Source organism: Bos taurus, unplaced genomic scaffold (genome assembly GCF_002263795.3).
Source record: "Bos taurus isolate L1 Dominette 01449 registration number 42190680 breed Hereford unplaced genomic scaffold, ARS-UCD2.0 Leftover_ScbfJmS_264, whole genome shotgun sequence".
NCBI lineage: Eukaryota > Metazoa > Chordata > Mammalia > Artiodactyla > Bovidae > Bos > Bos taurus.
This window is the reverse complement of record NW_020191578.1, coordinates 75,919-100,502: the sequence shown is the minus strand read 5'-3', so window position 1 is coordinate 100,502 and position 24,584 is coordinate 75,919. Positions and strand designations below refer to the sequence as shown.

Sequence of the window (24,584 nt, the reverse complement as noted above, 5' to 3'; positions counted from 1 at the left end):
AATCTTGATTCCAGCTTGTGCTTCATGATATTGTTACTGAGTCCACAGTATGAAAAGAGTGGACTCATTAACAATATCATTTCCACAAAAGAATGATCTCCCATTAACAACAACCCAGGAGAAAGAAACAAGAGCATTAAACAAGCAATTCTGTTTTGTTCACATCATCACAAAATGCTGCTCATCTGATACAATCTATGATGTTCAAGTCATTGTTCAGGCAAAATTACTATTGCTTCACAAAGCAAGTTTGGAGCCTTCAACACCGCACCTTTGAAAGACTGTCCCAATCTTTTTCTACAGTACAAAAGAACACAATGCACTGAACAGGCCCTGAGGAGGAGAAGCCCTTTAATGCTATCATTTAGATTTTTATAACCTAAGAGAGTAACACAGTATTTACCGGTATTTACATTTTTCTTTCTTTTTTGCCAGATTATATTGTCTTATCAGGTAATTTCATTTTCACCATTCATTCACTGATTTCATCTAAATTTCAGAGTTTCACCTTGCCGTTTTCTGTGAAACGCAGTCTTTTCTGAAAACAATCTCTCCCCCAGTGAAACAATGCTGTATTAAGAAGAAATGTTAAAGCATTCTCTCTTTTCTTTAAATAAAAATACCAGTCATAACCAAGTACAGAGAAAAATCTAGAGACTAAAAGGGACTGAGGAGGTACCAACCAAGTGCAGGGGGCAGACCTCATGTGGAGTCTGATTCAAACCAATGGTAAAGGAGACTTCTCAGTGAGATGATTAGCAATATGTAAACTAGAAGGTTGATAATATTGAGGAATTTGGGTTATTCTTCAGATGAACTAATACATATTTTCCAAAGGCTCTCCTATCTCTTAGAGAAAAACTAGTAAAATATCTGTGTGTTAGTCTTTCAGTGGTGTCTGACTCTTTGCAACCCAATGGACTGTAGCCCACCAGGCAAGAATATTGGAGTGTGTAATCATTCTCTTCTCCAGGGGATCTTCCGAGCCCAGGGATCAAACCCACATCTCCTGAACTGCAAGCAGGGTCTTTATTGTCTGAGCCACTAGGGAAGCTGTGAAAGTGAAAGTCACTCTTTCATGTCCAATTCTTTGCAACCCCATGAACTATAGAGTCCATGGAATTCTCCTGGCTAGAATACTGCAGTGGGTAGCCGTTCCCATCTCCAGGAGATCTTCCCAATCCAGGGATCGAACCAAGGTCTCCCACATTGCAGGCAGACTCTTTATCAGCTGAGACGAATGCTTTACAGATGAACTAATCTGAGGTCTAGGATCTGCTCCAGAATAACCTGGGGTGGGAGTGGGGCTGGCAGAGGGCAGGGGTGGAGATGCAGCAAGACTGGCCACCAGCTGCTCCTGCTTGCAACTGGGGAGTGGGCACATGAGGGTTCATTAACACTGCACACTCTAATTTTAGAAATTTTTGTAATTGTCCACTACGAAAATAAGTTAAAAGTGAATGAAACTTCACAAAGTGAAACAACCCCCTCTTCAACAAAGCATTCTGAGTGTCCTTATGACATCAGGATTGAAGGACTAGCATATATGCCTTCATACTCACTCAGAAGACCAGTGTAAATATTATAGAACACTGAACGATATTTCAAACTTTAAAAAATAAAAAGAACTTTCAACAAACTTTACTGATAGTTTAAACCAAGTCTGTCATTTGAAATTCTAGTACATGCTACTCAAAAGTCCTTACTCACCTCTCCCAAAGCACAAGCCTTTATTACTTCTTCATATCGGTCTTCTTCATATTTCTTCCCAAATAAAATGTTACTCCTCACAGTTCCTGAGAACACCCAAGGCTGCTGAGAAACATATGTGATCCTCCCGTGCACACTGACCTGCCCCTGGCTCGGGGGCAGCTCCCCCAGCACAGCACGTAACAGTGATGACTGAAACAGACGGCAATACACACACATGAACAGAGAGCACTCAGGATGAAACACATCCCATAGCACAGCTGACCCCAGGCTGGTGCGTGATACACAATAGAACACTTGCATTTAGAACAGGATAAAGTACAGCCCCAGAAGTTTGGACAAAAACAATTTAAAATAACTCTATTGGTCAATGCAAATGAATGGTTGATAAGGAATATTAATAAAATACTATAACAATCTCCTCTGCCCAAGAGGAGCCCCCAAATGAAGCACTACACTCAGCAAAAACTAAAAATGTTTAATATCCTTCACTAGCAGAGCAGCCCAGCAGGATGTGTATTTCATGTATCTGATGTTTAATGCAATTGTTCCTGTATCCAGGTATCCTTCACTTGACAAACACTTATCCTTAAAAAGCTATTTGTGAAGAATATATCCAAAGATGATTACTTAAAAGAATTCTGAAATGAGTTGTGTCTAAAGAGAAAAAAGTCCATCATAGAGGAAATCACCACCCTGTCATGTACACATCCACATTTAGGTTTCTGTATTCCATTGTTTCACAACACAGGACACTAAGTGCAAGTGCACGTCTTTCAAATCTCTTGTGACACACAGAAGTGACGTATCTGTGTCTACACCATCAGAGCGCTCACCACACTGGGCTGGTTGCCTCTGGACAGTAGAGACGTCGGGATCTGGCTCACATCTGTGTCTATAGCTCCAGCACGTGGCTGAACATTCACTACACGTGCACTGAAAGGATCACATCAAGTCCCATGAGGAAATGCTCAGAGTTTCCTGGAAGAGCCTTCACCACCTCCAGACTTCCTAGAGCAGCCACTGTGATTAAAATAAGTCCCCGATGTTTCCATCCAACCTGAATAGCTGTCACATCAATAATTTCATTCACTGAGATGTCCAAATGCCTGACAATGGTTCCCAACTGTGCAATGTGAAGCACCAAGAAAGAAAACACAGTGTGTGCTTATCTAGATTTACTTGGCCATGAAACCTTCTTGCAAAACTAATATTCCATGGAACACAGATTGAGAAACGCTGTTCTAGGTACACCCAAATTCAAACTGTGTCACGCATAGCTCTGGGCTCAACTCTGAGAATTTAACAAGGGCAGTGGTATTGCATCAAGCTGACAAAAGGCATCACAACTTACCTTTCCTGCACCCACAGGTCCAACCACAGCTAACAGTTCACCGGGTCTGGCAGTAAAGAAAAGGTCTTGTAGGGTTGGGGTTCCTGATTTCTGCAAATTAAAGTTTATAAAAATGTGCCCGCTTCATAAAGTAACATACATTACTTCAGAAGGTAGAGAAAATTATGTAATAGTCACTGATATGCTAATGTAACCCACATTTTTTCTCCTTCCTATTTTAAGATAGTAAGTCCTGGAGGCCTTTTCATCCAATCATACATATCTCTTTGGGGGTTAACAAGACTCATTCTTTTACCAGATTTCCATAAGGACATAGCTCTAGACACCCACAGAATTTTAGTAGTAGAAATTACAAGGCACCTGCCTGAAATGCAAACTGAATAATGCACATAATGCATTATTAATATAATGTACTTATATTGTAATTATAATGCAGCTTGTGAGGCTTTTAATCATTTATAAGTTTTCATCATGACCCTTGGTTTTAACTGTCTCATTAATCTCTGTAGTTCAATTCAGTTCAGTCACTCAGTCGTGTCCAACTCTTTGCAACCCCATGGACTGCAGCATGCAAGGCTTCCCTGTCCATCACCAACTCCTACAGCTCACTCAAACTCATGTCTATGCAGTTGGTGATGCCATCCACCCAGCTCATCCTTTGTCATCCCCTTCTCCTTTTGCCTTCACTTCTTCCCAGCATCAGGGTCTTTTCCAGTGAGTCAGTTCTTCACATCAGGTGGCCAAAGTGTTGGAGCTTCAGCTTCAGCGTAAGTCCTTCCAATGAATGTTCAAGACTGATTTCCTGAAGGTGGCGGAGGAATAGGACAGGGAGAACACTTTCTCCCCCACAAATTCATCAAAAGAACACTTAAACACTGAGTAAATTCCACAAAACAACTTCTGAATGTCGGCAGAGGACATCAGGCACCCAAAAAAGCAGCCCATTGTCTTCAAAATGAGGTAGGAAAAATATAAAACACACATACACAAAAAAGAGACAGAAGAGGTAGGGACAGAGCTCCGTCCTGGGAAGGGAGTCTTAAAAAGAGAGAAGTTTCCAAACACCAGGAAACACTCTCACTGCCGAGTCTGTGGCAAGCCTTGGAAGCACAGAGGGCAACATAATAGGGAGGAAAAATAAGTAAATAATTAAAACCCACAGATTACAAGCCCAACAGTAACTCCCCGAGAGGAGAAGCAGCACAGACGCCTGCACCTGCCACTAGCAAGCGGGGGCTGCGTTGCTTACAGTAAGGATCAGGTCTGAATGCCCCGAGGCTAATCAGAGCGAACTAATTTGGGCTAGCAAACAAGACTGTGGGATAGCTACCAGGCGAAAAGCCCTAAGACACCGCCAGGCCCGCACACAGAACAAAGGGCTGAACAGAACTAGTTGGCTGCAGACCATACCCCTCTGGTGACAGGCAGCCAGAGCCGGAAGGGGGCAATCGCAGACCCAGAGAGACATTATCTGCCTAACTGCAAGCAGGCTTCTTTGCTAACTAATACTTCTTGGGGTTCTGGACAGTCATTATCTGCCTGAGAAGGTATGCCGGTTGTACACCCAGAAAACCAAGCAGCAGGGATGGGAAAGGCGATAAGTCGCAGTGACAGCGCTCACCAAACACCTCATCACCAGAGCTGCTCAGAGCTGGGAAGGGCAAAAAACGCAGGCCCAAAGGAGTCTGCACCTCTGAGGACTACCTGAGTGCCTGAACCTGAGCAGCTTAGACCTGGGAGGTGCATGCAGCCCAGGGCTGGCCTCAGACGGTTCCCGGCAGAGCAATCTAGAGCCTGAGCTATGTGGGCAGGAGGCTGTGCATGCCGGGAGCGGGGGCAGACCCAGTGCGGCTGAGACACTGCAAGTACACGCCAGTGTTATTTGTTTGCAAAGTCCCTCCCTCCCCACAGCGCCACTGAACAAGTGAGCCTAAAAGAAAGTGTCCACCACCACCCCCTATGTGTCAGGGCAGAAATCAGACACTGAAGAGACCAGCAAACAGAAGAAGTTAAAACTGAGGGAACTGCCTTGGAAGTGACAGGTGTAATAGATTAAAACCCTGTAGTTAGTACCAACCAAACCACATGCTGCTGCTGCTAAGTCGCTTCAGTCGTGTCCGACTCTGTGTGACCCCATAGACGGAAACCCACCAGGCTCCCCCGTCCCTAGGATTCTCCAGGCAAGAACACTGGAGCGGGTTGCCATTTCCTTCTCCAATGCATGAAAGTGAAAAGTGAAAGGGAAGTCACTCAGTCATGTCTGACTCTTAGCGACCCCATGGACTACAGCCTACCAGGATCCTCCATCCATGGGATTTTCCAGGCAAGACTACTGGAGTGGGGAGCCATTGCCTTTTCCAACCAACCACATAGGAAGGGGCATATAGATCTTGAGAAATATAAGCCGGACCAAGGATCTATCTGAAAATGAACTGACCCCACACTGCCCACAACACCAGAGAAAGTCCTAGATATATTTTTACTATTTTTACAATCATTCATTTCTTTTTTTTTCTTTTAACTTTTTAAAAAAAATTTTAAGTCCTCTGCTGCTGCTGCTAAGTCGCTTCAGTCATGTCCGACTCTGTGCGACCCCATAGACGGCAGCCCACCAGGCTCCCCCGTCCCTGGGATTCTCCAGGCAAGAACACTAGAGTGGGTTGCCATTTCCTTCTCCAATGCAGGAAAGTGAAAATTAAAGTGAAGTCGTTCAGTCGTGTCTTAGCGACCCCATGGACTGCAGCCCACCAGACTCCTCCATCCATGGGATTTTCCAGGCAAGAGTACTGGAGTGGGGTGCCATTGCCTTCTCCGTTTAAGTCCTCTATTACTCCTTTAATTTTCATTTTTATAACCTACTATTACTTTTCAAAACAAAAGACTATTTTTTAAAGCAAACTTCATATATATATATATATTTAAATAACTTTTGTGACTTTGTTTTTTTTTTCTTCTTCTTATTTTCTTTAATATTGTATTTTTGAAAATCCAACCTCTACTCTAGAATTTTAATCTTTGCTTTTTGATATTTGTTATCAATTTTGTACCTTTAAGAATCCAATCTTCAGTACCCATCTTTACATGGGAGTGAGATCACTGGCTTGACTGCTCTCTCCCACTTTGGACTCTCCTTTTTCTCCACCAGGTCACCTCTATCTTCTCGCTCCCCTTCTCTTCTCTACCCAACTCTCTGAAGCTCTGTGTGTTCCAGATGGTGGAGAACACTTAGGGAACTGATTACTGCCTGGATCTGTCTCTCTCTTTTTCATCCCCACCCCCCCCCCCCCGCCCTTTATCCTCCTGGCCACCTCTGTCTCCTTTCTCCCTCTTCTCTTCTCTGTATAACTTCAAGAACTTCTCTGAGCAGTCCAGACTGTGGAGCACATATAAGGAAGTGATTACTGGCTAGTTTGCTCTCTCTTCTTTTGATTCCACCTCATCTCATTTGGGTCACCTCTAACTCCCTCCTCCGTTTTCTCTTCTCCATGTAACGCTGAACCTCTTTGTGTGTCCTTCACTGTGGAGAAACTTTTCATCTTTAACCTAGATGTTTTATCAATGGTGCTGTATAGAAGGAGAAGTCTTGAGACTACTGTAAAAATAAGACTGAAAACCAGAAGCAGGAGGCTTAAGTCCAATTCCTGAGAACATCAGAGAACACCTGACTCCAGGGAACATTAATCAATAGGAGCTCATCAAATGCCTCCATACCTACATTGAAACCAAGCACCACCCAAGGGCCAACAAGTTCCAGAGCAAGACATACCACACAAATTCTGCAGCAACACAGGAACACAGCCCTGAGCTTCAATATACATACAGGCTGTCCAAAGTTACTCCAAAACCATTGACATCTCATAACTTGTTACTAGACACTTCATTGCTCCAGAGAGAAGAAATCCAGCTCCACCCACCAGAACACCGACAACAAGCTTCCCTAACCAAGAAACCTTGACAAGCCACCAATACAACCCCACCCATAGTGAGGAAACTCCATAATAAAGAGAACTCCACAAACTGCCAGAATACAGAAAGTCTACCCCAAACTCAGCAATATAAACAAGATGAAGAGACAGAGGAATACACAGCAGGTAAAGGAATAGGACAAAGGCCCACCAAACCAAACAAAAGAGGAAGAGATAGGGAATCTACCTGATAAAGAATTCCAAATAGTGATAGTGAAAGTGATCCAAAGTCTTGAAATAACAATGGAATCATAGATAAATAGCCTGGAGACAAGGATTGAGAAAATGCAAGAAAGATTTAACAAGGACCTAGAAGAAATAAAAGAGTCAATATATAATGAATAATGCAATAAATGAGATAAAAAACACTCTGGAGGCAACAAATAGTAGAATAATGGAGGCAGAAGATTGGATTAGTGAAATAGAAGATAGAATGGTAGAAATAAATGAATCAGAGAGGAAAAAAGAAAAACGAATTAAAAGAAATGAGGACAATCTCAGAGACCTCCAGGACATTACTAAATGCTTCAACATTCGAATCATAGGAGTCCCAGAAGAAGAAGACAAAAAGAAATACCATGAGAAAATACTTGAGGAGATAATAGTTGAAAACTTCCCTAAAATGGGGAAGGAAATAATCACCCAAGTCCAAGAAACCCAGAGAATCCCAAACAGGATAAACCCAAGGCAAAACACCTCAAGACACATATTAATCAAATTAACAAAGATCAAACACAAAGAACAAATATTAAAAGCAGCAAGGGAAACATAACAAATAACACACAAGGGGATTCCCATAAGGGTAACAGCTGATCTTTCAATAGAAACTCTTCAGGCCTGGAGGGAATGGCAAGACATACTTAAAGTGATGAAAGAAAATAACCTACAGCCCAGATTACTGTACCCAGCAAGGATCTCATTTAAATATGAAGGAGAAATCAAAAGCTTTACAGACAAGCAAAAGCTGAGAGAATTCAGCATCACCAAACCAGGTCTCCAACAAATGCTAAAGGATATTCTCTAGACAGGAGACACAAAAACAGTGTATAAACTTGAACCCAAAACAGTAAGGTAAATGGCAATGGGATCATACTTATCAATAATTACCTTAAACACAGATGGGTTGAATGCCCCAACCAAAAGAAAAAGACTAGCTAGATGGATACAAAAACAAGACCCCTATATATGTTGTCTACAAGAGACCCACTTCAAAACAGGGGACACATACGGACTGAAAGTGAAGGGCTGGTAAAAGATATTCCATGCAAATAGAGACCAAAAGAAAGCAGGAGTAGCAATACTCATATTAGATAAAATAGACTTTAAAACAAAGGCTGTGAAAAGAGACAAAGAAGGTCACTACATAATGATCAAAGGATCAATCCAAGAAGAAGATATAACAATTATAAATATATATGCACCCAACATAGGAGCACCACAATATGTAAGACAAATGCTAACAAGGATGAAAGGAGAAATTAACAATAACACAATAATAGTGGGAGACTTTAATACCCATTCACACCTATGGATAGATCAACTAAAGAGAAAATTAATAAAGAAACACAAACTTTAAATGATACAATAGACCAGTTAGACCTAACTGATATCTATAGGACATTTCACTCCAAAACAATGAATTTCACATTTTTCTCAAGCGCACACGGAACCTTCTCCAGGATAGATCACATCCTGGGCCATAAATCTAGCCTTGGTAAATTCAAAAAAATTAAAATCATTCCAAGCATCTTTTCTGACCACAATGCAGTAAGATTAGATCTCAATTACAGGAGAAAAACTATTAAAAATTCCAACATATGGAGGCTGAACAAGACGCTGCTGAATAACCAACAAATCACAGAAGAAATTAAAAAAGAAATCAAAATATGCATAGAGATGAATGAAAATGAAAACACAACAACCCAAAACCTGTGGGACACTGTAAAAGCAGTGCTAAGGGGAAAGTTCATAGCCATACAGGCATACTTCAAGAAACAAGAAAAAAGTCAAATAAATAAACTAACCCTACACCTAAAGCAACTAGAAAAGGAAGAAATGAAGAACCCCAGGGTTAGTAGAAGTAAAGAAATCTTAAAAATTAGGACAGAAATAAATGCAAAAGAAACAAAGGAGACCAGAGCAAAAATCAAGAAATCCAAAAGCTGATTCTTTGAAAGGATAAATAAAATTGACAAACCATTAGCCAGACTCATCAAGAAACAAAGGGAGAAAAATCAAATCAATAAAATTAGAAATGAAAATGGAGAGATCACAGAAATACAAAGGATCATAAGAGACTACTATCAGCAATTATATGCCAATAAAATGGACAACATGGAAGAAATGGACAATTCTTAGAAAAGTACAACTTTCCAAAATTGGACCAGGAAGAAATAGAAATCTTAATAGATACATCACAAGCACAGAAATTGAAACGGTAATCAGAAGTATTCCAGCAAACAAAAGCCCAGGTCCAGATGGCTTCACAGCTGAATTCTACCAAAAATTTAGAGAAGAGCTAACACCTATCCTACTCAAACTCTTCCAGAAAATTGAAGAGGAAGGTTAACTTCCAAACTCATTCTATGAGGCCACCATCACCCTAATACCAAAACCTGACAAAGATGCCACAAAAAAGAAAACTACAGGCCAATATCACTGATGACATAGATGCAAAAATCCTTAACAAAATTCTAGCAATCAGACTCTAACAACACAAAAAAAAGATCATACACCATGACCAAGTGGGCTTTATCCCAGGGATGCAAGGATTCTTCAATATCCACAAATCAATCAATGTAATACATCACATTAACAAATTGAAAAATAAAAGCCATATGATTATCTCAATAGATGAAGAGAAAGCCTTTGACAAAATTCAACATCCATTTATGATAAAAGCTCTCCAGAAAGCAGGAATAGAAGGAACATACATCAATGTAATAAAAGCTATATATGACAAACCCACAGTAAACATTATCCTCAATGGTGAAAAATTGAAAGCATTTCTCCTAAAGTCAGGAAAAAGACAAGGGTGCCCACTTTCACCATTACTATTCAACATAGTTTTGGAAGTTTTGGCCACAGCAATAAGAACAGGAAAAGAAATAAAAGGAATCCAAACTGGAAAAGAAGAAGTAAAACTCTCACTGTTTGCAGATGACACGATCCTCTACATAGAAAACCCTAAAGACTCCACCAGAAAATTGCTAGAGTTAATCAATGAATATAGTAAAGTTGCAGGATATAAAATCAACACACAAAAATTCCTTGCATTCCTATACACTAATAATGAGAAAATAGAAAGAGAAATTAAGAAAACAATTCCATTCACCATTGCAATGAAAAGAATAAAATATTTAGGAATATATCTACCTAAAAAAATTAAAGACCTATATATAGAAAACCATAAAACACTGCTGAAATAAATCAAAGAGGACACTAACAGATGGAGAAATATACCCTGCTCATGGATTGGAAGAATCAATATACTGAAAATGAGTATACTACCCAAAGCAATCTATAGATTCAATGCAATCCCTATCAAGCTACCAACGGTATTTTTCACAGAGCTAGAACAAATAATTGCACAATTTGTATGGAAATACAAAAAACCTCGAATAGCCAAAGCAATCTTGAGAAAGAAGAATGGAACTGGAGGAATCAACCTGCCTGACTTCAGGCTCTGCTCCAAACCACAGTCATCAAGACAGTATGGTACTGGCACAAAGACAGAAATATAGATCAATGGAACAAAATAGAAAGCCCAGAGATAAACCCACACACATATGGACACCTTATCTTTGACAAAGGAGGCAAGAATATACAATGGAGAAAAGACAATCTCTTTAACAAGTGGTGCTGGGAAAACTGGCCAACCACTTGTAAAAGAATGAAACTAGAACACTTTCTAACACCATACACAAAAATAAACTCAAAATGGATTAAAGATCTAAAGGTAAGACCAGAAACTATAAAACTCCTAGAGGAGAACATAGGCAAAACACTCTCCAACATATATCACAGCGGGATCCTCTACGACCCACCTCCCAGAATATTGGAAATAAAAGCAAAAATAAACAAATGGGATCTAATTAAAATTAAAAGCTTCTGCACAACAAAAGAAACTATAAGCAAGGTGAAAAGACAGCCTTCAGAATGGGAGAAAATAATAGCAAATGAAGAAACTGACAAACAACTAATCTCAAAAATATACAAGCAACTCCTGAGCTCAATTACAGAAAAATAAACAACCCAATCAAAAAATGGGCCAAAGAACTAAATAGACATTTCTCCAAAGAAGTCATACAGATGGCTAACAAACACATGAAAAGATGCTCAACATCACTCATTATCAGAGAAATGCAAATCAAAACCACTATGAGGTACCATTTCACACCAGTCAGAATGGCTGTGATCCAAAAGTCTACAAGCAATAAATGCTGGAGAGGATGTGGAGAAAAGGGAACCCTCTTACACTGTTGTTGGGAATGCAAACTAGTACAGTCACTATGGAGAACAGTGTGGAGATTCCTTAAAAAAAATGGAAATAGAACTGCCATATGACCCAACAATCCCAATGCTGGGCATACACACTAAGGAAACCACAATTGAAAGAGACACGTGTACCCCAATGTTCATCACAGCACTGTTTATAATAGCAAGGACATGAAAACAATCTAGATGTCCATCAGCAGATGAATGGATAAGAAAGCTGTGGTACATATACACAATGGAGTATTACTCAGCCATTAAAAAGAATACATTTGAATCAGTTCTAATGAGATGGATGAAACTGGAGCCGATGATACAGAGTGAAATAAGCCAGAAAGAAAAACACCAATACAGTATAGTAACACATATATATGAATTTAGAAAGATGGTAATGATAACCCTATATGTGAGACAGCAAAAGAGACACAGATGTATAGAACAGTCTTTTGGACTCTGTGGGAGAGGGAGGGGGGCGATGATTCGGAAGAATGGCATTGAAACATATATAATATCATATAAGAAACGAATCGCCAGTCCAGTTCGATGTAGGATACAGGAAGCTTGGGGCTCGTGCACTGGGATGACCCAGAGGGATGATATGGGGACAGAGGTGGGAGGGGGGTTCAGGATTGGGAGCACGTGTACACCCGTGGCAGATTCATGTCAATGTATGGCAAAACCAATACAATATTGTAAAGTAATTAGCCTCTAATTAAAATAAATAAGTTTAAATTAAAAAAAATACTTCAAAAGCAAAAAATAAATAAATAAACTCATAGGAAAAGAGATCAGATATGTGTTATCAAAGGCGGTGGTTGGGGGAACTGGATGAAGGCTGTCAAAAGGTACAAATTTTCAGTTATGAGCTAAGTAAGTACCAGGATTGTAAGGTACAACACAACTGTATGTTATATATGAAAGTTGTTAAGAGAGTAAATCCTAGGAGTTTTCATCACTAGGAAAAAATTTATTTAGTGTCATACCTATGTGAGAGGATGGTGTTTACATTTATTGTGATAATCATTTCATGATGCACATTCATGCTATACATCTTAAACTTACACAGTGTTGTGTGTCAATTACATCTCAATATCTCTTTCTGTAAGAGAAAAAAAAAAAAGACTGATTTCCTTTAAGATTGACAGGTTTGATCTCTTTTTTGTCCAAGGGACTCTCAAGAGTCTTCTCCAGCACACCAGTTCAAAAGCATCAATCAATCCCCACAAGGTGGCAGCATAAGTTCCTGACATGCTGCTAAGTCACTTCAGTTGTGTCTGACTCTGTGCGACCCCATAGACGGCAGCCCACCAGGCTCCCCTGTCCCTGGGATTCTCCAGGCAAGAACATTGGAGTGGGTTGCCATTTCCTTCTCCAATGCATGAAAGTGAAAAGTGAAAGTGAAAAGTGAAAGTGAAGTCGCTCAGTCGTGTCCGACCCTCAGCGACCCCATGGATTGCAGCCTGCCAGGCTCCTCTGTCCATGGGATTTTCCAGACAGGAGTACTGGAGTGGGGTGCCATTGCCTTCTCCGAAGTTCCTGGCATGCCTGGCCTTTAATTAAATAATCTGAAATCTCCACTAATCTCTCCACTTTCATTTGATAAACAATGAACCTCAGTAGTGCTCAGCAAGCAAAGGGGTACTTTATATAATAGTCATTCTTGGCAAATTGTTATTAATAATGGTCCAAGCTCTAATTTTTAACAAGAGCTCTAATTTAATACCACCACCACCACCAACAACAACAAAAAGTGGGGAATAAATTAATTATGACATGAGGAATCAAAGTGATAAAGCCTCAATTTTATATGTATTTATATGCATTACCTGTCTTGGCTGAACGGAGAATAATAAAGTACTTCTACTGAAGAAAAACAGGCAGCTTATTTACTGTCTGAGCCACCAGGGAAGCCCAAAGGAACAAAATAACAACAAAATCCATGGAGATACATGCACTAGTACCCCCACCCAATGCAATGGAGGACAAAGTATTCATTGTGCCAATAACAAGTCACATTCTTGAGAGACTTACAGGTTCATTGTGTCTTTACATATCATAAGTGTTAAGAAAACTGTCAATAGCTGCCAATGCTTAAAAAAAGAAAAACGAATGCTGACACTTGACTCTAAAGTGCCGCAAAGACTAAAAACACAATTCTGAATTTAAGTCTGGATATTCCTCAAAATGAAAAAGTTCTCCGGAAAGAAATGAACTAATTATAAAGCATTCACATGCTAAAAAATGACAATTATTTTGCATGGTCAAAAACTATCCCCAGATTAAACAACAACAACAAAAACTATAAATCTACCACTAAGAAGCTAGATGTTAAAACATAAGAAATATTTTTTAACCTTCTCCACTTCTTTATTCTTTTCTGACACTTAGAGTTCCTATTTTATTACTCATCACTCAGTTATGACTAAAAATCAATGAGTCACATCAGCTCCCTGTCACCACCCCTCACTGTTTCCCAGGTTCAGACACTGAGTTCCCTCCCTGTTCAGGCTTCAGGATCGGGCACTACTCTGCCGAGACCAGTAGAGGGCAGCACTCAGCAGCGCAGACGTGCTGGGTCCAGTCAATTCCTGGTTATCCAGACACATGGGACGCTGATTCAACAAGGATCATCAGCTGAGCCTCAGCTCTGTACCAGACATAGTTGAAAACCCCATGAATAAATGGAAGCTCCCACAGGACCATTTATTTTACAGCTTCAAGATTGAGACCAAGTTCCATCATTTCATGAATGAAACCTGGGTCCCTGAGACCTGCCCCTACCTGCTCACCTGGATGTCTAGTGGAGCAGGTTACAGAGTTCATGTCTATCTCCTGCCTCCCAACCCAGCAGGGGCTTCATTCAGATTCAGCTTCTCTTTAAAACCCCAATGTCTGTGTCCCCCGTCCAAGGGATCTCTCACCCATGATCTAACCTGACAGCCATAATTACTAATGACCCCAGCAAGGGGCACAGTCCTTCCATAGGCAAGGCCAGGACAACATAACAGGCTGTTCTGTTTTACAATGCAAGTTGCACAAAAGTCTGAGAACATGTTATTAAGTTCTTGAAAGAAAAACAAAATAGCTCATTTTAAAATGCTGCATAATTTGGTACAAAAGAAATTTGGTAATGGGTCATTAAAAAATATGTGTTAGCATTCACATGGAGTGGTATTTATAATGGAATTTTAGTGCTTTCCATAAATGCTTCAAGAGTACTGTGATGAGAAATACGAAGCAGGAGGTAAATCTACCGGAATAAGGTATGAGAAACTCTCAGGATAGGTCAGGCACCTTCTGTGAGTTGCCACATGCAACTGGCATAGGGCTGTGGTTTTATATATTCGGGAACATATTATCCTACTGTGCTATTGATGGAGATGGCAGGCACTTAATCAGAAGTTGGTGAACACCATGCAGGTGGCAAAACAGAGTCACAGGCATGAAAGACAGGAGGAATCTACAGAGTCTAGACACTTGCCCTATGGCCCCCGCTCTGACAGCAGCCAGGCTTCTGAGCTCTGCTCTGGAGAGTGGACCCTCTGGTAGAGACATCTCCTTCCTGAGTCCTCCTGGCTCTCGGGTGGGAACAGTTTCCTGCCTTTGCTAATTTCTGGGTTGTCTCACCCACCACCATTTTGCTGTTTCTGCTTTTCCCCACTCTTATCATCTATGTAACTAATTCCCTGCATGGAACTCCCTCTTCCATGGTGGGGTTCTTTATTCCTGACTAATCCACACTGATACGGGAGGATGTGCACAGAGGACCAGGGAACCATGGAGGCAGGAACATTTCAATCATTGATAAAGGAGGCAGCATTGCATGTGCAATTTTGAAAGCGGACCCTTGTTTTTTTCTGTTTGCCAGAAAGTCATAAATAAACTAAGTGTTGGAAAATCCCCAGTTCTCCCTGTCAGTTTCCACACACTGCAGCCCTTCAACTAGGAATCACTGGTGCTCACTACCCATACCTGCTGCTTCCTTCCTGCCCCTGGCTCCTATGAAAGTAGTCAGAACCATCCAGAAGCTTAGGATGGGGGAGCCCCCACTCTACCCCACAGCAAAGATCCAGATCACGGCCTCACTGCATGTACAATAAAGTGATCTGATAATCAAGGCAAAAAATGTGCACTGATTCCCCAAAGCCTCTTTAGCAACTGTCTGTGTATTCATTAGTTAAACCATTCTACACTGCAGCATTTTGTCCATCCACTCCTGTAAATTTTAACATCATAAACACATGTACTTTAAATTCAAAATGTGCTAATACTTTGAAAGCTCTCTTGAAAATGAAATAAAGAGCAACACGTCAAACTTCTTAGGCTGATTTTTACACTTAATTTCCATTAGCTGCAAACCTTATTCCTGATTTTGAAAATTTTTATAACATACTCTCAATATATGGGCAAATCACATTTTACACCATGTGGAAAACCTCATCATTCTCCCATAAACCTATGTCTTCAGTTGTCAATTAGTAGTCATGATCTTGGGGTGGAGGACTTGTTACCTTATCCCAAGAAGCAGTGAAATCATTCATGTCCACTATCGTTTCACCATCTGATAGCAGCTGAGGGTTAAGCTGTGGTATCTCATCAAGTAATAGGAAGTTCTACAGAAAAAGGAGAAACACATATTGTTAAACTGCAAGAACAAAGCACAAACAAAAATAATTGCTTTCCTGGAATTTATAATAAAAGATTTTATACAGCCTACATATCATTTTGTCAGCTGTACTTAAGCTAGTTTTGTTTCCTATCAGAACATACTAAATAATATATATTATATAGAATAATATATATCATATGGTATACATAATCATTAATGTAGTATATATAGTATGCATAAAGTCTTTTATATACATATGTATGTGTATATATAAACATATTTATATATAAAACACATATAAGAATATTTTATATACAAACACTGTTTTTTAATTGCTCAGTCAAGTATTACTCTTCTGAGACCTGCATGGGATTTTCTGGGCAAGAATACTGGAATGGGTTGCCATTTCCTTCTCCGGGCTATCTTCCCAGCCTAGGGATCAAACCTGCATTTCTTGCATCTCCTGTATTGGCAGGAGTATTCTTTACTACTGTGCCACCTGGGAAGTCATATAAACATAAGGTTATTTACCACTAGTACCACCTGGGAAGCCCCATATATATATACATACAGATATATATATATATAAATGTACATATATATATATATATACAAATATCTGTACTATATATATATTTATATATATATATATTTTTTTTAAATATATATAAAATAAACAGTTCCTGGCCACGAGCAAAGTAGTTACTTTCTCAACAAGTATCCTGGTTACTCCTTAAAGAGAAAATATGACTCCAAACTTCAACACATTTAGAACCTGGATATTTTTATTGTTTAACTTTTGAGTTACTAACAACAAACAATGGTACAAAATGACTCCATAAATATTGAATCCCACCAGATGCCAAGCAGCATTGACACTGCTAGGAACATAGTGAGGAAGGCCATGCCCAGGCCTTCAGGCATCAAGGGGCACAGGACAGGCTGGGACAACAAGACCAATGGCAGAGATGCCAAACGAAAACCCTGGTGATGCCTGTTTTGCATCATGACCTTTCCCTAGACACTTAAATACACTCTGCCTTTTTCCTATGTGTTTAAGTCAGTATCATTGTTTTCCATTAATTATCACTTAAGTCGTTATTCTAAAAATGAAGTGCTCTTAAATTTCTCTTAAAAATATTTTACAAGCATCTTTCCACAATCACTGTCTCTTCTTCTTGGACACTGCCCTCTGTCCTACAACAGGAATGACTGTAGCTCCCACTTCTTGCCATGTTCACATTGCTTAGCAGTTATTCAGTGGAATGTAGTTGATTAAAACCAACTCCTGAGAACCACTACAAAGCTAGCATAATCTTATGCAGGAAAACTCCCTCCTGTCCTGCAAATGCTAGACATAATCCAACAAGAAAAGCTACTATGGCAGAGAAATAGAGTAAACAACTGAGACAACCCCAGTGCCATCACCTCCTCCAAGAACCATGAAAATGTGGCAGAGACTGCTGGCTGTCCTCAAAATCTGCTCTCATTCTTCCCAAACCCCAGATTTTATCTGCAGCCTGGAAGGAAGCCCTCGCTCTCTAGACTCCCAAGCAGATATGAGCAGCCACGTGATTAAATCCAGATTAGTGGAGAGTGACAATGTCCAGAACCTTCCTCTGCCCCATGGCCTGGGCTTTGGAGGCTGCCGGCTTGGTCAAGGCCATACACAATAGAGTAACAAGAAAGAGTCTAGGACCTCGCTAGTGATGCAGTAGATAAGAATCTGCCTGTCAGTGCAGGGGACATGAATTTGATCCCTGGTCCAGGAGATTCTACATGCCACAGAGCAACTAAGCCCATGTGCCACAACTACTGAGTCTGAGCTCTAGAGCCCAAGTGCCACAACTACCGAAGCCTGGGCACCTGGAGCCCATGCTCCACAAGAGAAGTCACCACAATGAGAAGCTTGCTTGCCACAGCTGGAGAAAAATCTGTGCAGCAATGAAGACCCAGCACAGATAAAAATAAATTTTTGCTAAAAAAAAGAGTCTGAGTCGTTAACACCATGGAGGATAATTCCCACAAAAAAAAAGTCTACTGAAATCCTAAATTATTACCTCAAAATATGACTTAAAAACAGGGTTGCTGCAGATGTAATCAATTAAGGTGAGATCACACTGGAATAGGGTAGGCCTCAAATCCAACAGAGGCGAGGAAGGATTCCCTCTTGCAGGATTCAGAGGGATGGTGACCCTAGTGACTCCTTGACTTCAGACTTCTAGGCTCCAGGACTGAGAAACAATCAATTTCTGGGGTTTTAAGCACCTGTTTGTGGTACTTGGTTACAGCAGCCCCAGGAAACCCATCAGTTCAGCTCAGTTCAGTCGCTCAGTCATGTCCGACTCTTTGCGACCCCATGAATCACAGTATGCCAGACCTCCCTGTCCATCACTAACTTCCCAAGTCCACGCAAACTCATGTCCATTGAGTCAGTGATCCCATCCAGGCATCTCATCCTCTGTCGTCCCCTTCTCCTCCCGCTCCCAATCCCTCCCAGCATCAGGGTCTTTTCCAATGAGTCAACTCTTCGCATGAGGTGGCCAAAGTATTGGAGTTTCAGCTTCAGCATCAGTCCTTCCAAAGAACACTCAGGATTGATCTCCTTTAAGATAGACTCGATGGATCTCCTTGCAGTCCAAGGGACTGTCAAGAGTCTTCTCCAACACCAGAGTTCAAAAGCATCAATTCTTCAGTGCTCAGCTTTCCTCACAGTCCAACTCTCACATCCATACATGACCACTGGAAAAACTACAGCCTTGATGAGACGGACCTTTTTTGGCAAAATAATGTCTCTGCTTATGAATATGCTATCTAGGTTGGTCATAACTTTCCTTCCAAGGAGTAAGCGTCTTTTCATTTCATGGCTGCAGTCACCATCTGCAGTGATTTTGGAGCCCAGAAAAATAAAGTCTGACACTGTTTTCACTGTTTCTCCATCGATTTCCCATGAAGTGAAAGGACCAGATGCCATGATCTTTGTTTTCTGAACATTGAGCTTTAAGCCAACTTTTTCACTCTCCTCTTTCACTTTCATCAGGAGGCTTTTTAGTTCCTCTTCACTTTCTGCCATAAGGGTGGTGTCATCTGCATATCTGAGGTTATTGATATTTCTCCCAGCAATCTTGATTCCAGCTTATGCTTCTTCCAGACCAGCGTTCCTCATGATGTACTCTGTATAGAAGTTAAATAAGAAGGAGACAATATACAGCCTTGATGTACTACTCCTTTTCCTATTTGGAACCAGTCTGTTGTTCCATGTCCAGTTCTAACTGTTGCTTCCTGACCTGCATGTAGGTTTCTCAAGAGGCAGGTCAGGTGGTCTGGTACTCCCATCTCTTTCAGAATTTTCCACAGTTTATTGTGATCCACACAGTCAAAGGCTTTGGCATAGTCAATAAAGCAGAAATAGATGTTTTTCTGGAACTCTCTTGCTTTTTCGATGATCCAGCAGATATTGGCAATTTGATCTCTGGTTCCTCTGCCTTTTGTAAAACCAGATTGAACAATTGGAAGTTCATGGCTCACATACTGCTGAAGCCTGGATTGCAGAATTTTGAGCATTACTTTACTAGCGTGTGAGATGAGTGCAATTGTGCAGTAGTTTGAGCATTCTTTGCCATCGCCTTTCTTTGAGATTGGAATGAAAACTGATTTTTTCCAGTCCTGTGGCCACTGCTGAGGAAACCCATAACAGAGCCTTATAAGGACACTTGCATGAGAGAAAAATAAACTGTCTGTATAAGCAGCTTTAACATGGGTAATTCTAGGATTCATAGGCAAACTGAGTCCAAACCAACATAGGAGGAAACTGAAATAAGCATCTGAGGATGTGGGAGGAAAAAAAAAACACATAAACAGTAACCTATTACCCTAAAAATCATAAACACATTTCAAGTCCTTGACACCCAGAATATCATGCCCCCAAATCATAAATGTGATTGTGATCTTCTACTACAAAAGAACAACTGGTAAAAACTGAACATGAAAACCTGCTTCTATGCAAGAAAAGAAAGACATCGTGATTCCTGCATCTCTCTCAAAGACCAGCTGGTGGGAGATGCCACTACTTGTTCCCTCCTCCTCTCATGCAGGCTCACTGAGAGCCTAACACTGGCCATGGCTCCTCCTCCTCGCCCCGAGCCCAAGTCCAGCAGGAGACAGGGTGGACAGATGGTGGTCTGAGGACTCCTCTGCAGACTCTCAACCATCACAGCCCGAGTTCTCTCTCCACACCACCTCTTCCATAGTCAGCCAGGTACCAGGTCTCACCTGTTCTGACACAGCTCATCCCTCTCCCAATGCTTTTCTCTCAAAACAATATGATTTCAGAATTTCACCCACTATTAACCACTGAAAATATTAATACAACTCTTATTTTGCTGGTTCCTTCCCCAGCCCTCCTCAACACCATCAAACTGATCCCAACACCAATTCCTCCTGATCTCTTTACAGCACCTCTGAGCGTACACCACGCATAACACACCCAGAGACCCATCAGTACCTAAGTCCACACTCCCCAGGTGGCCTCTGCCTGGATATCCTGAGTACTAACCCCATCCATCCTTCCAAGTCCATCTCAAATGCAAACCCTCCATGGAACCTCTCAAGACAATCCAGGATGGCACTGCACTCCCTACCTCTGAATTCCCAGAGAGATAATAAATCACATAGAGGGGAGACACTACATCATTCATGCACCTACAGTCACAACTCCAACTGAGACTAAGCTTTGCACAGAGTCAACCCATCATGGGTAAGGCAAGGAATAGACTGTAGGGCTGGTTCAAATCAGTACAAACACTGACTGCATGACTACTATAGGCTTACACAGTCTGAGCTAACAGGGCAACAAGCAAAAGGTTACACATATATGTTATACATTTTTATCTAGACAGAAATTCCAATTTTAGCTTAAATGTGTTACCAAGACAAAAATAATGTTAAGTATGTGCACAATAGAACATAAATTTTCCACTTTCAAAAAAAGAAGAAGAAAGTAAAGAACAAGCACTAATTAAGGAATTAAATCTATTGAGTGCTTGTTCACAAATAATAGGTCTGAGTAGGGAAAGAGTCACAGGCTTCCAGGAGTTAAATGACACTCCATTCAGCACATGACCAACTCATGAAGGTGCAGAAGTGCTGGCTGAATTCTTCTCCAGGACTCAGGCTAATGGAAAAGCTGGAATTAAATTTCTTTTAGACCCAGAACAGGTTCTGCAGGAAAGTATCAACATCAGAACTGTAGCCAAAAAGATTGAGTTCCCAGTGGCTGGAAATGGAAAACCTGTTTTATGAACAATGTAACCTCAGAGACTCATTTTATGGCATGTAAAATCACTGAAGACTTTCAGTGCTTCAGAGACAAGATATTTACAATCCTAGTGGAGTCATTCAATGCCAAGACCTTCAGATCCCTTTTCTTATTAAGAAAAAAATAGAGGGACTTCTTGGACCTATAAAATCATAATAAATCCTCATATTCTCGATATGAAAAAAGGAAATTGAAAAGCATGTATAAACAAGAAGACACAAAACTATGAAGACCACATGTAGGCCTGCCTGTGGGTATGGACAACCACACCATCTCTAAGGCAGGAAGGGGTGGTGGGTTTCCTTCCTAGGACTCCCAGATATGACCTGAGAAGAAATCCTAGGAGATGACCATCCAGTCTACTGAGTCCCAGGCTGTGGGGGACAGCAGGGCAGCAGAGCTCAACCCCACACAGTAAGCTAAACTCCTCATGTCCACCACACTTCCAGCCCATCTGTGGTCAGACCTCACCCAGCTCTAACTACCTGGTTAGTAAACTCAGCTGACCTTTTCTTCCACTCTTGCTGCCCTTTTCACCTTCTAATTGGACATTAACCCATCTAAGTGAGAGGCAGGCTGAGGAAGAAAATGAACACCCAATCATTGTCTATTACCTGTTAGATAACAGCATAGGAAGTAAATAACAGGATAGGAACTATATAACAGGATAGGAACTAAAGAGCCTCTTGATGAAAATGAAAGAGTGAAAAGTCGGCTTAAAACTCAACATTCAGAAAACAAAGATCATCGCATCTGGTCCCATCACTTCATGGCAAATATTTGGGGAAACAATGGAAACAGTGACAGACTTTATTTTCTTGGGCTCCAAAATCACTGAAGATGGTGACTGCAGCCATGAAATTAAAAGACACTTGCTCTTTGGAAGAAAAGCTATGACCAACCTAGACAGCATATTAAAAAGCAGAGACATTACTTTACCAACAAACGTCCTTCTAGTCAAAGCTATGGTTGTTCCAGTAGTCATGTATGGATGTGAGAGTTGGGCTATAAAGAAAGCTATGTATGGAAGAATTGATGCTTTTGAACTGTGGTGTTGGAGAAGACTCTTGACAGTCCCTTGGACTATAAGGAGATCCAACCAGTCAATCATAAAGGAAATCAGTCCTGAATATTCACTGGAAGGACTCATGCTGAAGCTGAAACTCTAATATTTTGGCCACCTGATATGAAGAACTGACTCATTGAAAAGACCCTAATGCTGGTAAAGATTGAAGGCAGGAGGAGACAACAGAGGATGAGATGGTTTGATGGTATCACTGACTCAATGAACATGAGTTTGAGCAAGCTTCAGGAGTTGGTGATGGACAGGGAAGCCTGGCATGCTGCCTTCCATGGAGTTGCAAAGAGTCAGACACAACTAAGCAACTGAACTGAACTGAACAGGATAGAAAGCTGAATCAGGTCAAGGACAGTCAGTGAAGTGGGCCTTATAGCAAATATTTAGATATTTCTAAGCATGTCAGAATTCAAAACCAAGTTCATGCTCTCCTCCCCAAGTTTGGTTCTCCTCTAGTACTCATTATTTGAGTGAATCCAGGTGATTTTATAGCCCCAAAATGTGAAGCATGTGATATCCACCTTTTCCACCCTCAATACCCAATTCTAGATGTGCCCCGAGTATCTCTCAAATCTGGCCAAGTCTCTCTATTTCACACTAAACCTAACCACATCATCTCATCCCTGGATGAGATGTCTGGCTCTAGGTGAGTGATCACACCATCATGATTATCTGGGTCATGAAAATCTTTTTTGTACAGTTCTGTGTATTCTTGTCACCTCTTCTTAATATCTTCTGCTTCTGTTAGGTCCATACCATTTCTGTCCTGCAATGAGCCCATCTTTGCATGAAATATTCCCTTGGCATCTCTAATTTTCTTGAGATATCTCTGGTCTTTCCTATTCTATTGTTTTCCTTTATTTCTTTGCATTGATCACTGAGGAAGGCTCTCTTATCTCTCCTTGCTATTCTTTGGAACTCTGCATTCAAATGGGTATATCTTTCCTTTTATCCTTTGATTTTTGCTTCTCTTCTTTTCACAGCTATTTGTAAGGCCTCCTCAGACAGACATTTTGCATTTTTTGCAATTCTTTTTCTTGGGGATGGTCTTGATCCCTGTCTCCTGTACAATGTCATGAACCTGTGTTCATAGTTCTGACAGAATGTGGTCCACTGGAGAAAGGAATGACAAACAACTTCAGTATTCTTACCTTGAGAACTCCATGAACAATATGAAAAGGCAAAAAGATAGGACACAGAAAGATGAACTCCCCAGGTCAGTAGGTACCCAATTTTCTACTGGAGATCAATGGAGAAATAACTCCAGAAAGAATGAAGGGATGAAGCCAAATCAAAAACAACACCCAGTTGTGGATGTGACTGGTGATAGAAGCAAGGTCCAATGCTATAAAGAGCAATATTGCATAGGAACCTGAAATGTTAGGTCCATGAATCAAGCCAAATTGGAAGTGGTCAAACAGGAGGTGGCAAGAGTGAACATCAACATTCTAGGAATCAGCGAACCAAAACGGACTGGAATGGGTGAATTTAACCCCAATGACCATTATATCTACTACTGCGGGCAGGAATCCCTTAGAAGAAATGGAGTAGCCATCATGGTCAACAAAAGAGTCCGAAATGCAGTACTTGGATGCAATCTCAAAAACGACAGAATGATCTCTGTTCGTTTCCAACACAAACCATTCAATATCATGGTAATCCAAGTCTAGGCTCCGACCAGTAACACTGAAGAAGCTGAAGTTGAATGGTTCTATGAAGACCTACAAGACCTTTTAGAACTAACACCCCAAAAAGATATCCTTTTCATTGTAGGGGACTGGAATGCAAAAGTAGGAAGTCACGAAATATCTGGAGTAACAGACAAATCTGGCCTTGTGTACAGAATGAAGGAGGGCAAAGGTTAATAGAGTTTTGCCAAGAGAACGCACTGATCATAATAAACACCCTCTTCCAACAACACAAGAGAAGACTCTACACATGGACATCACCAGATGGTCAACACCAAAATCAGATTGATTATATTCTTTGCAGCCAAAAATGGAGAAGCTCTATACAGTCAAGTCTACACAAAAACAAGACCAGGACCTAACTGTGGC

General features: G+C 40.8%; 1 protein-coding gene across 1 annotated transcript in view; it reads right to left on the bottom strand.

Moving 5' to 3' along the window:
* The window catches only part of LOC107131271 (ATP-binding cassette sub-family C member 4), a 188,759-nt gene that overhangs the window by 130,435 nt on the left and 33,740 nt on the right, over positions 1 to 24,584 (bottom strand). Inside the window, 3 exon segments of the mRNA XM_024989168.2 lie at positions 1,711 to 1,902; positions 3,065 to 3,154; positions 16,035 to 16,136. Coding sequence (XP_024844936.1) covers positions 1,711 to 1,902; positions 3,065 to 3,154; positions 16,035 to 16,136 — 384 coding nt within the window.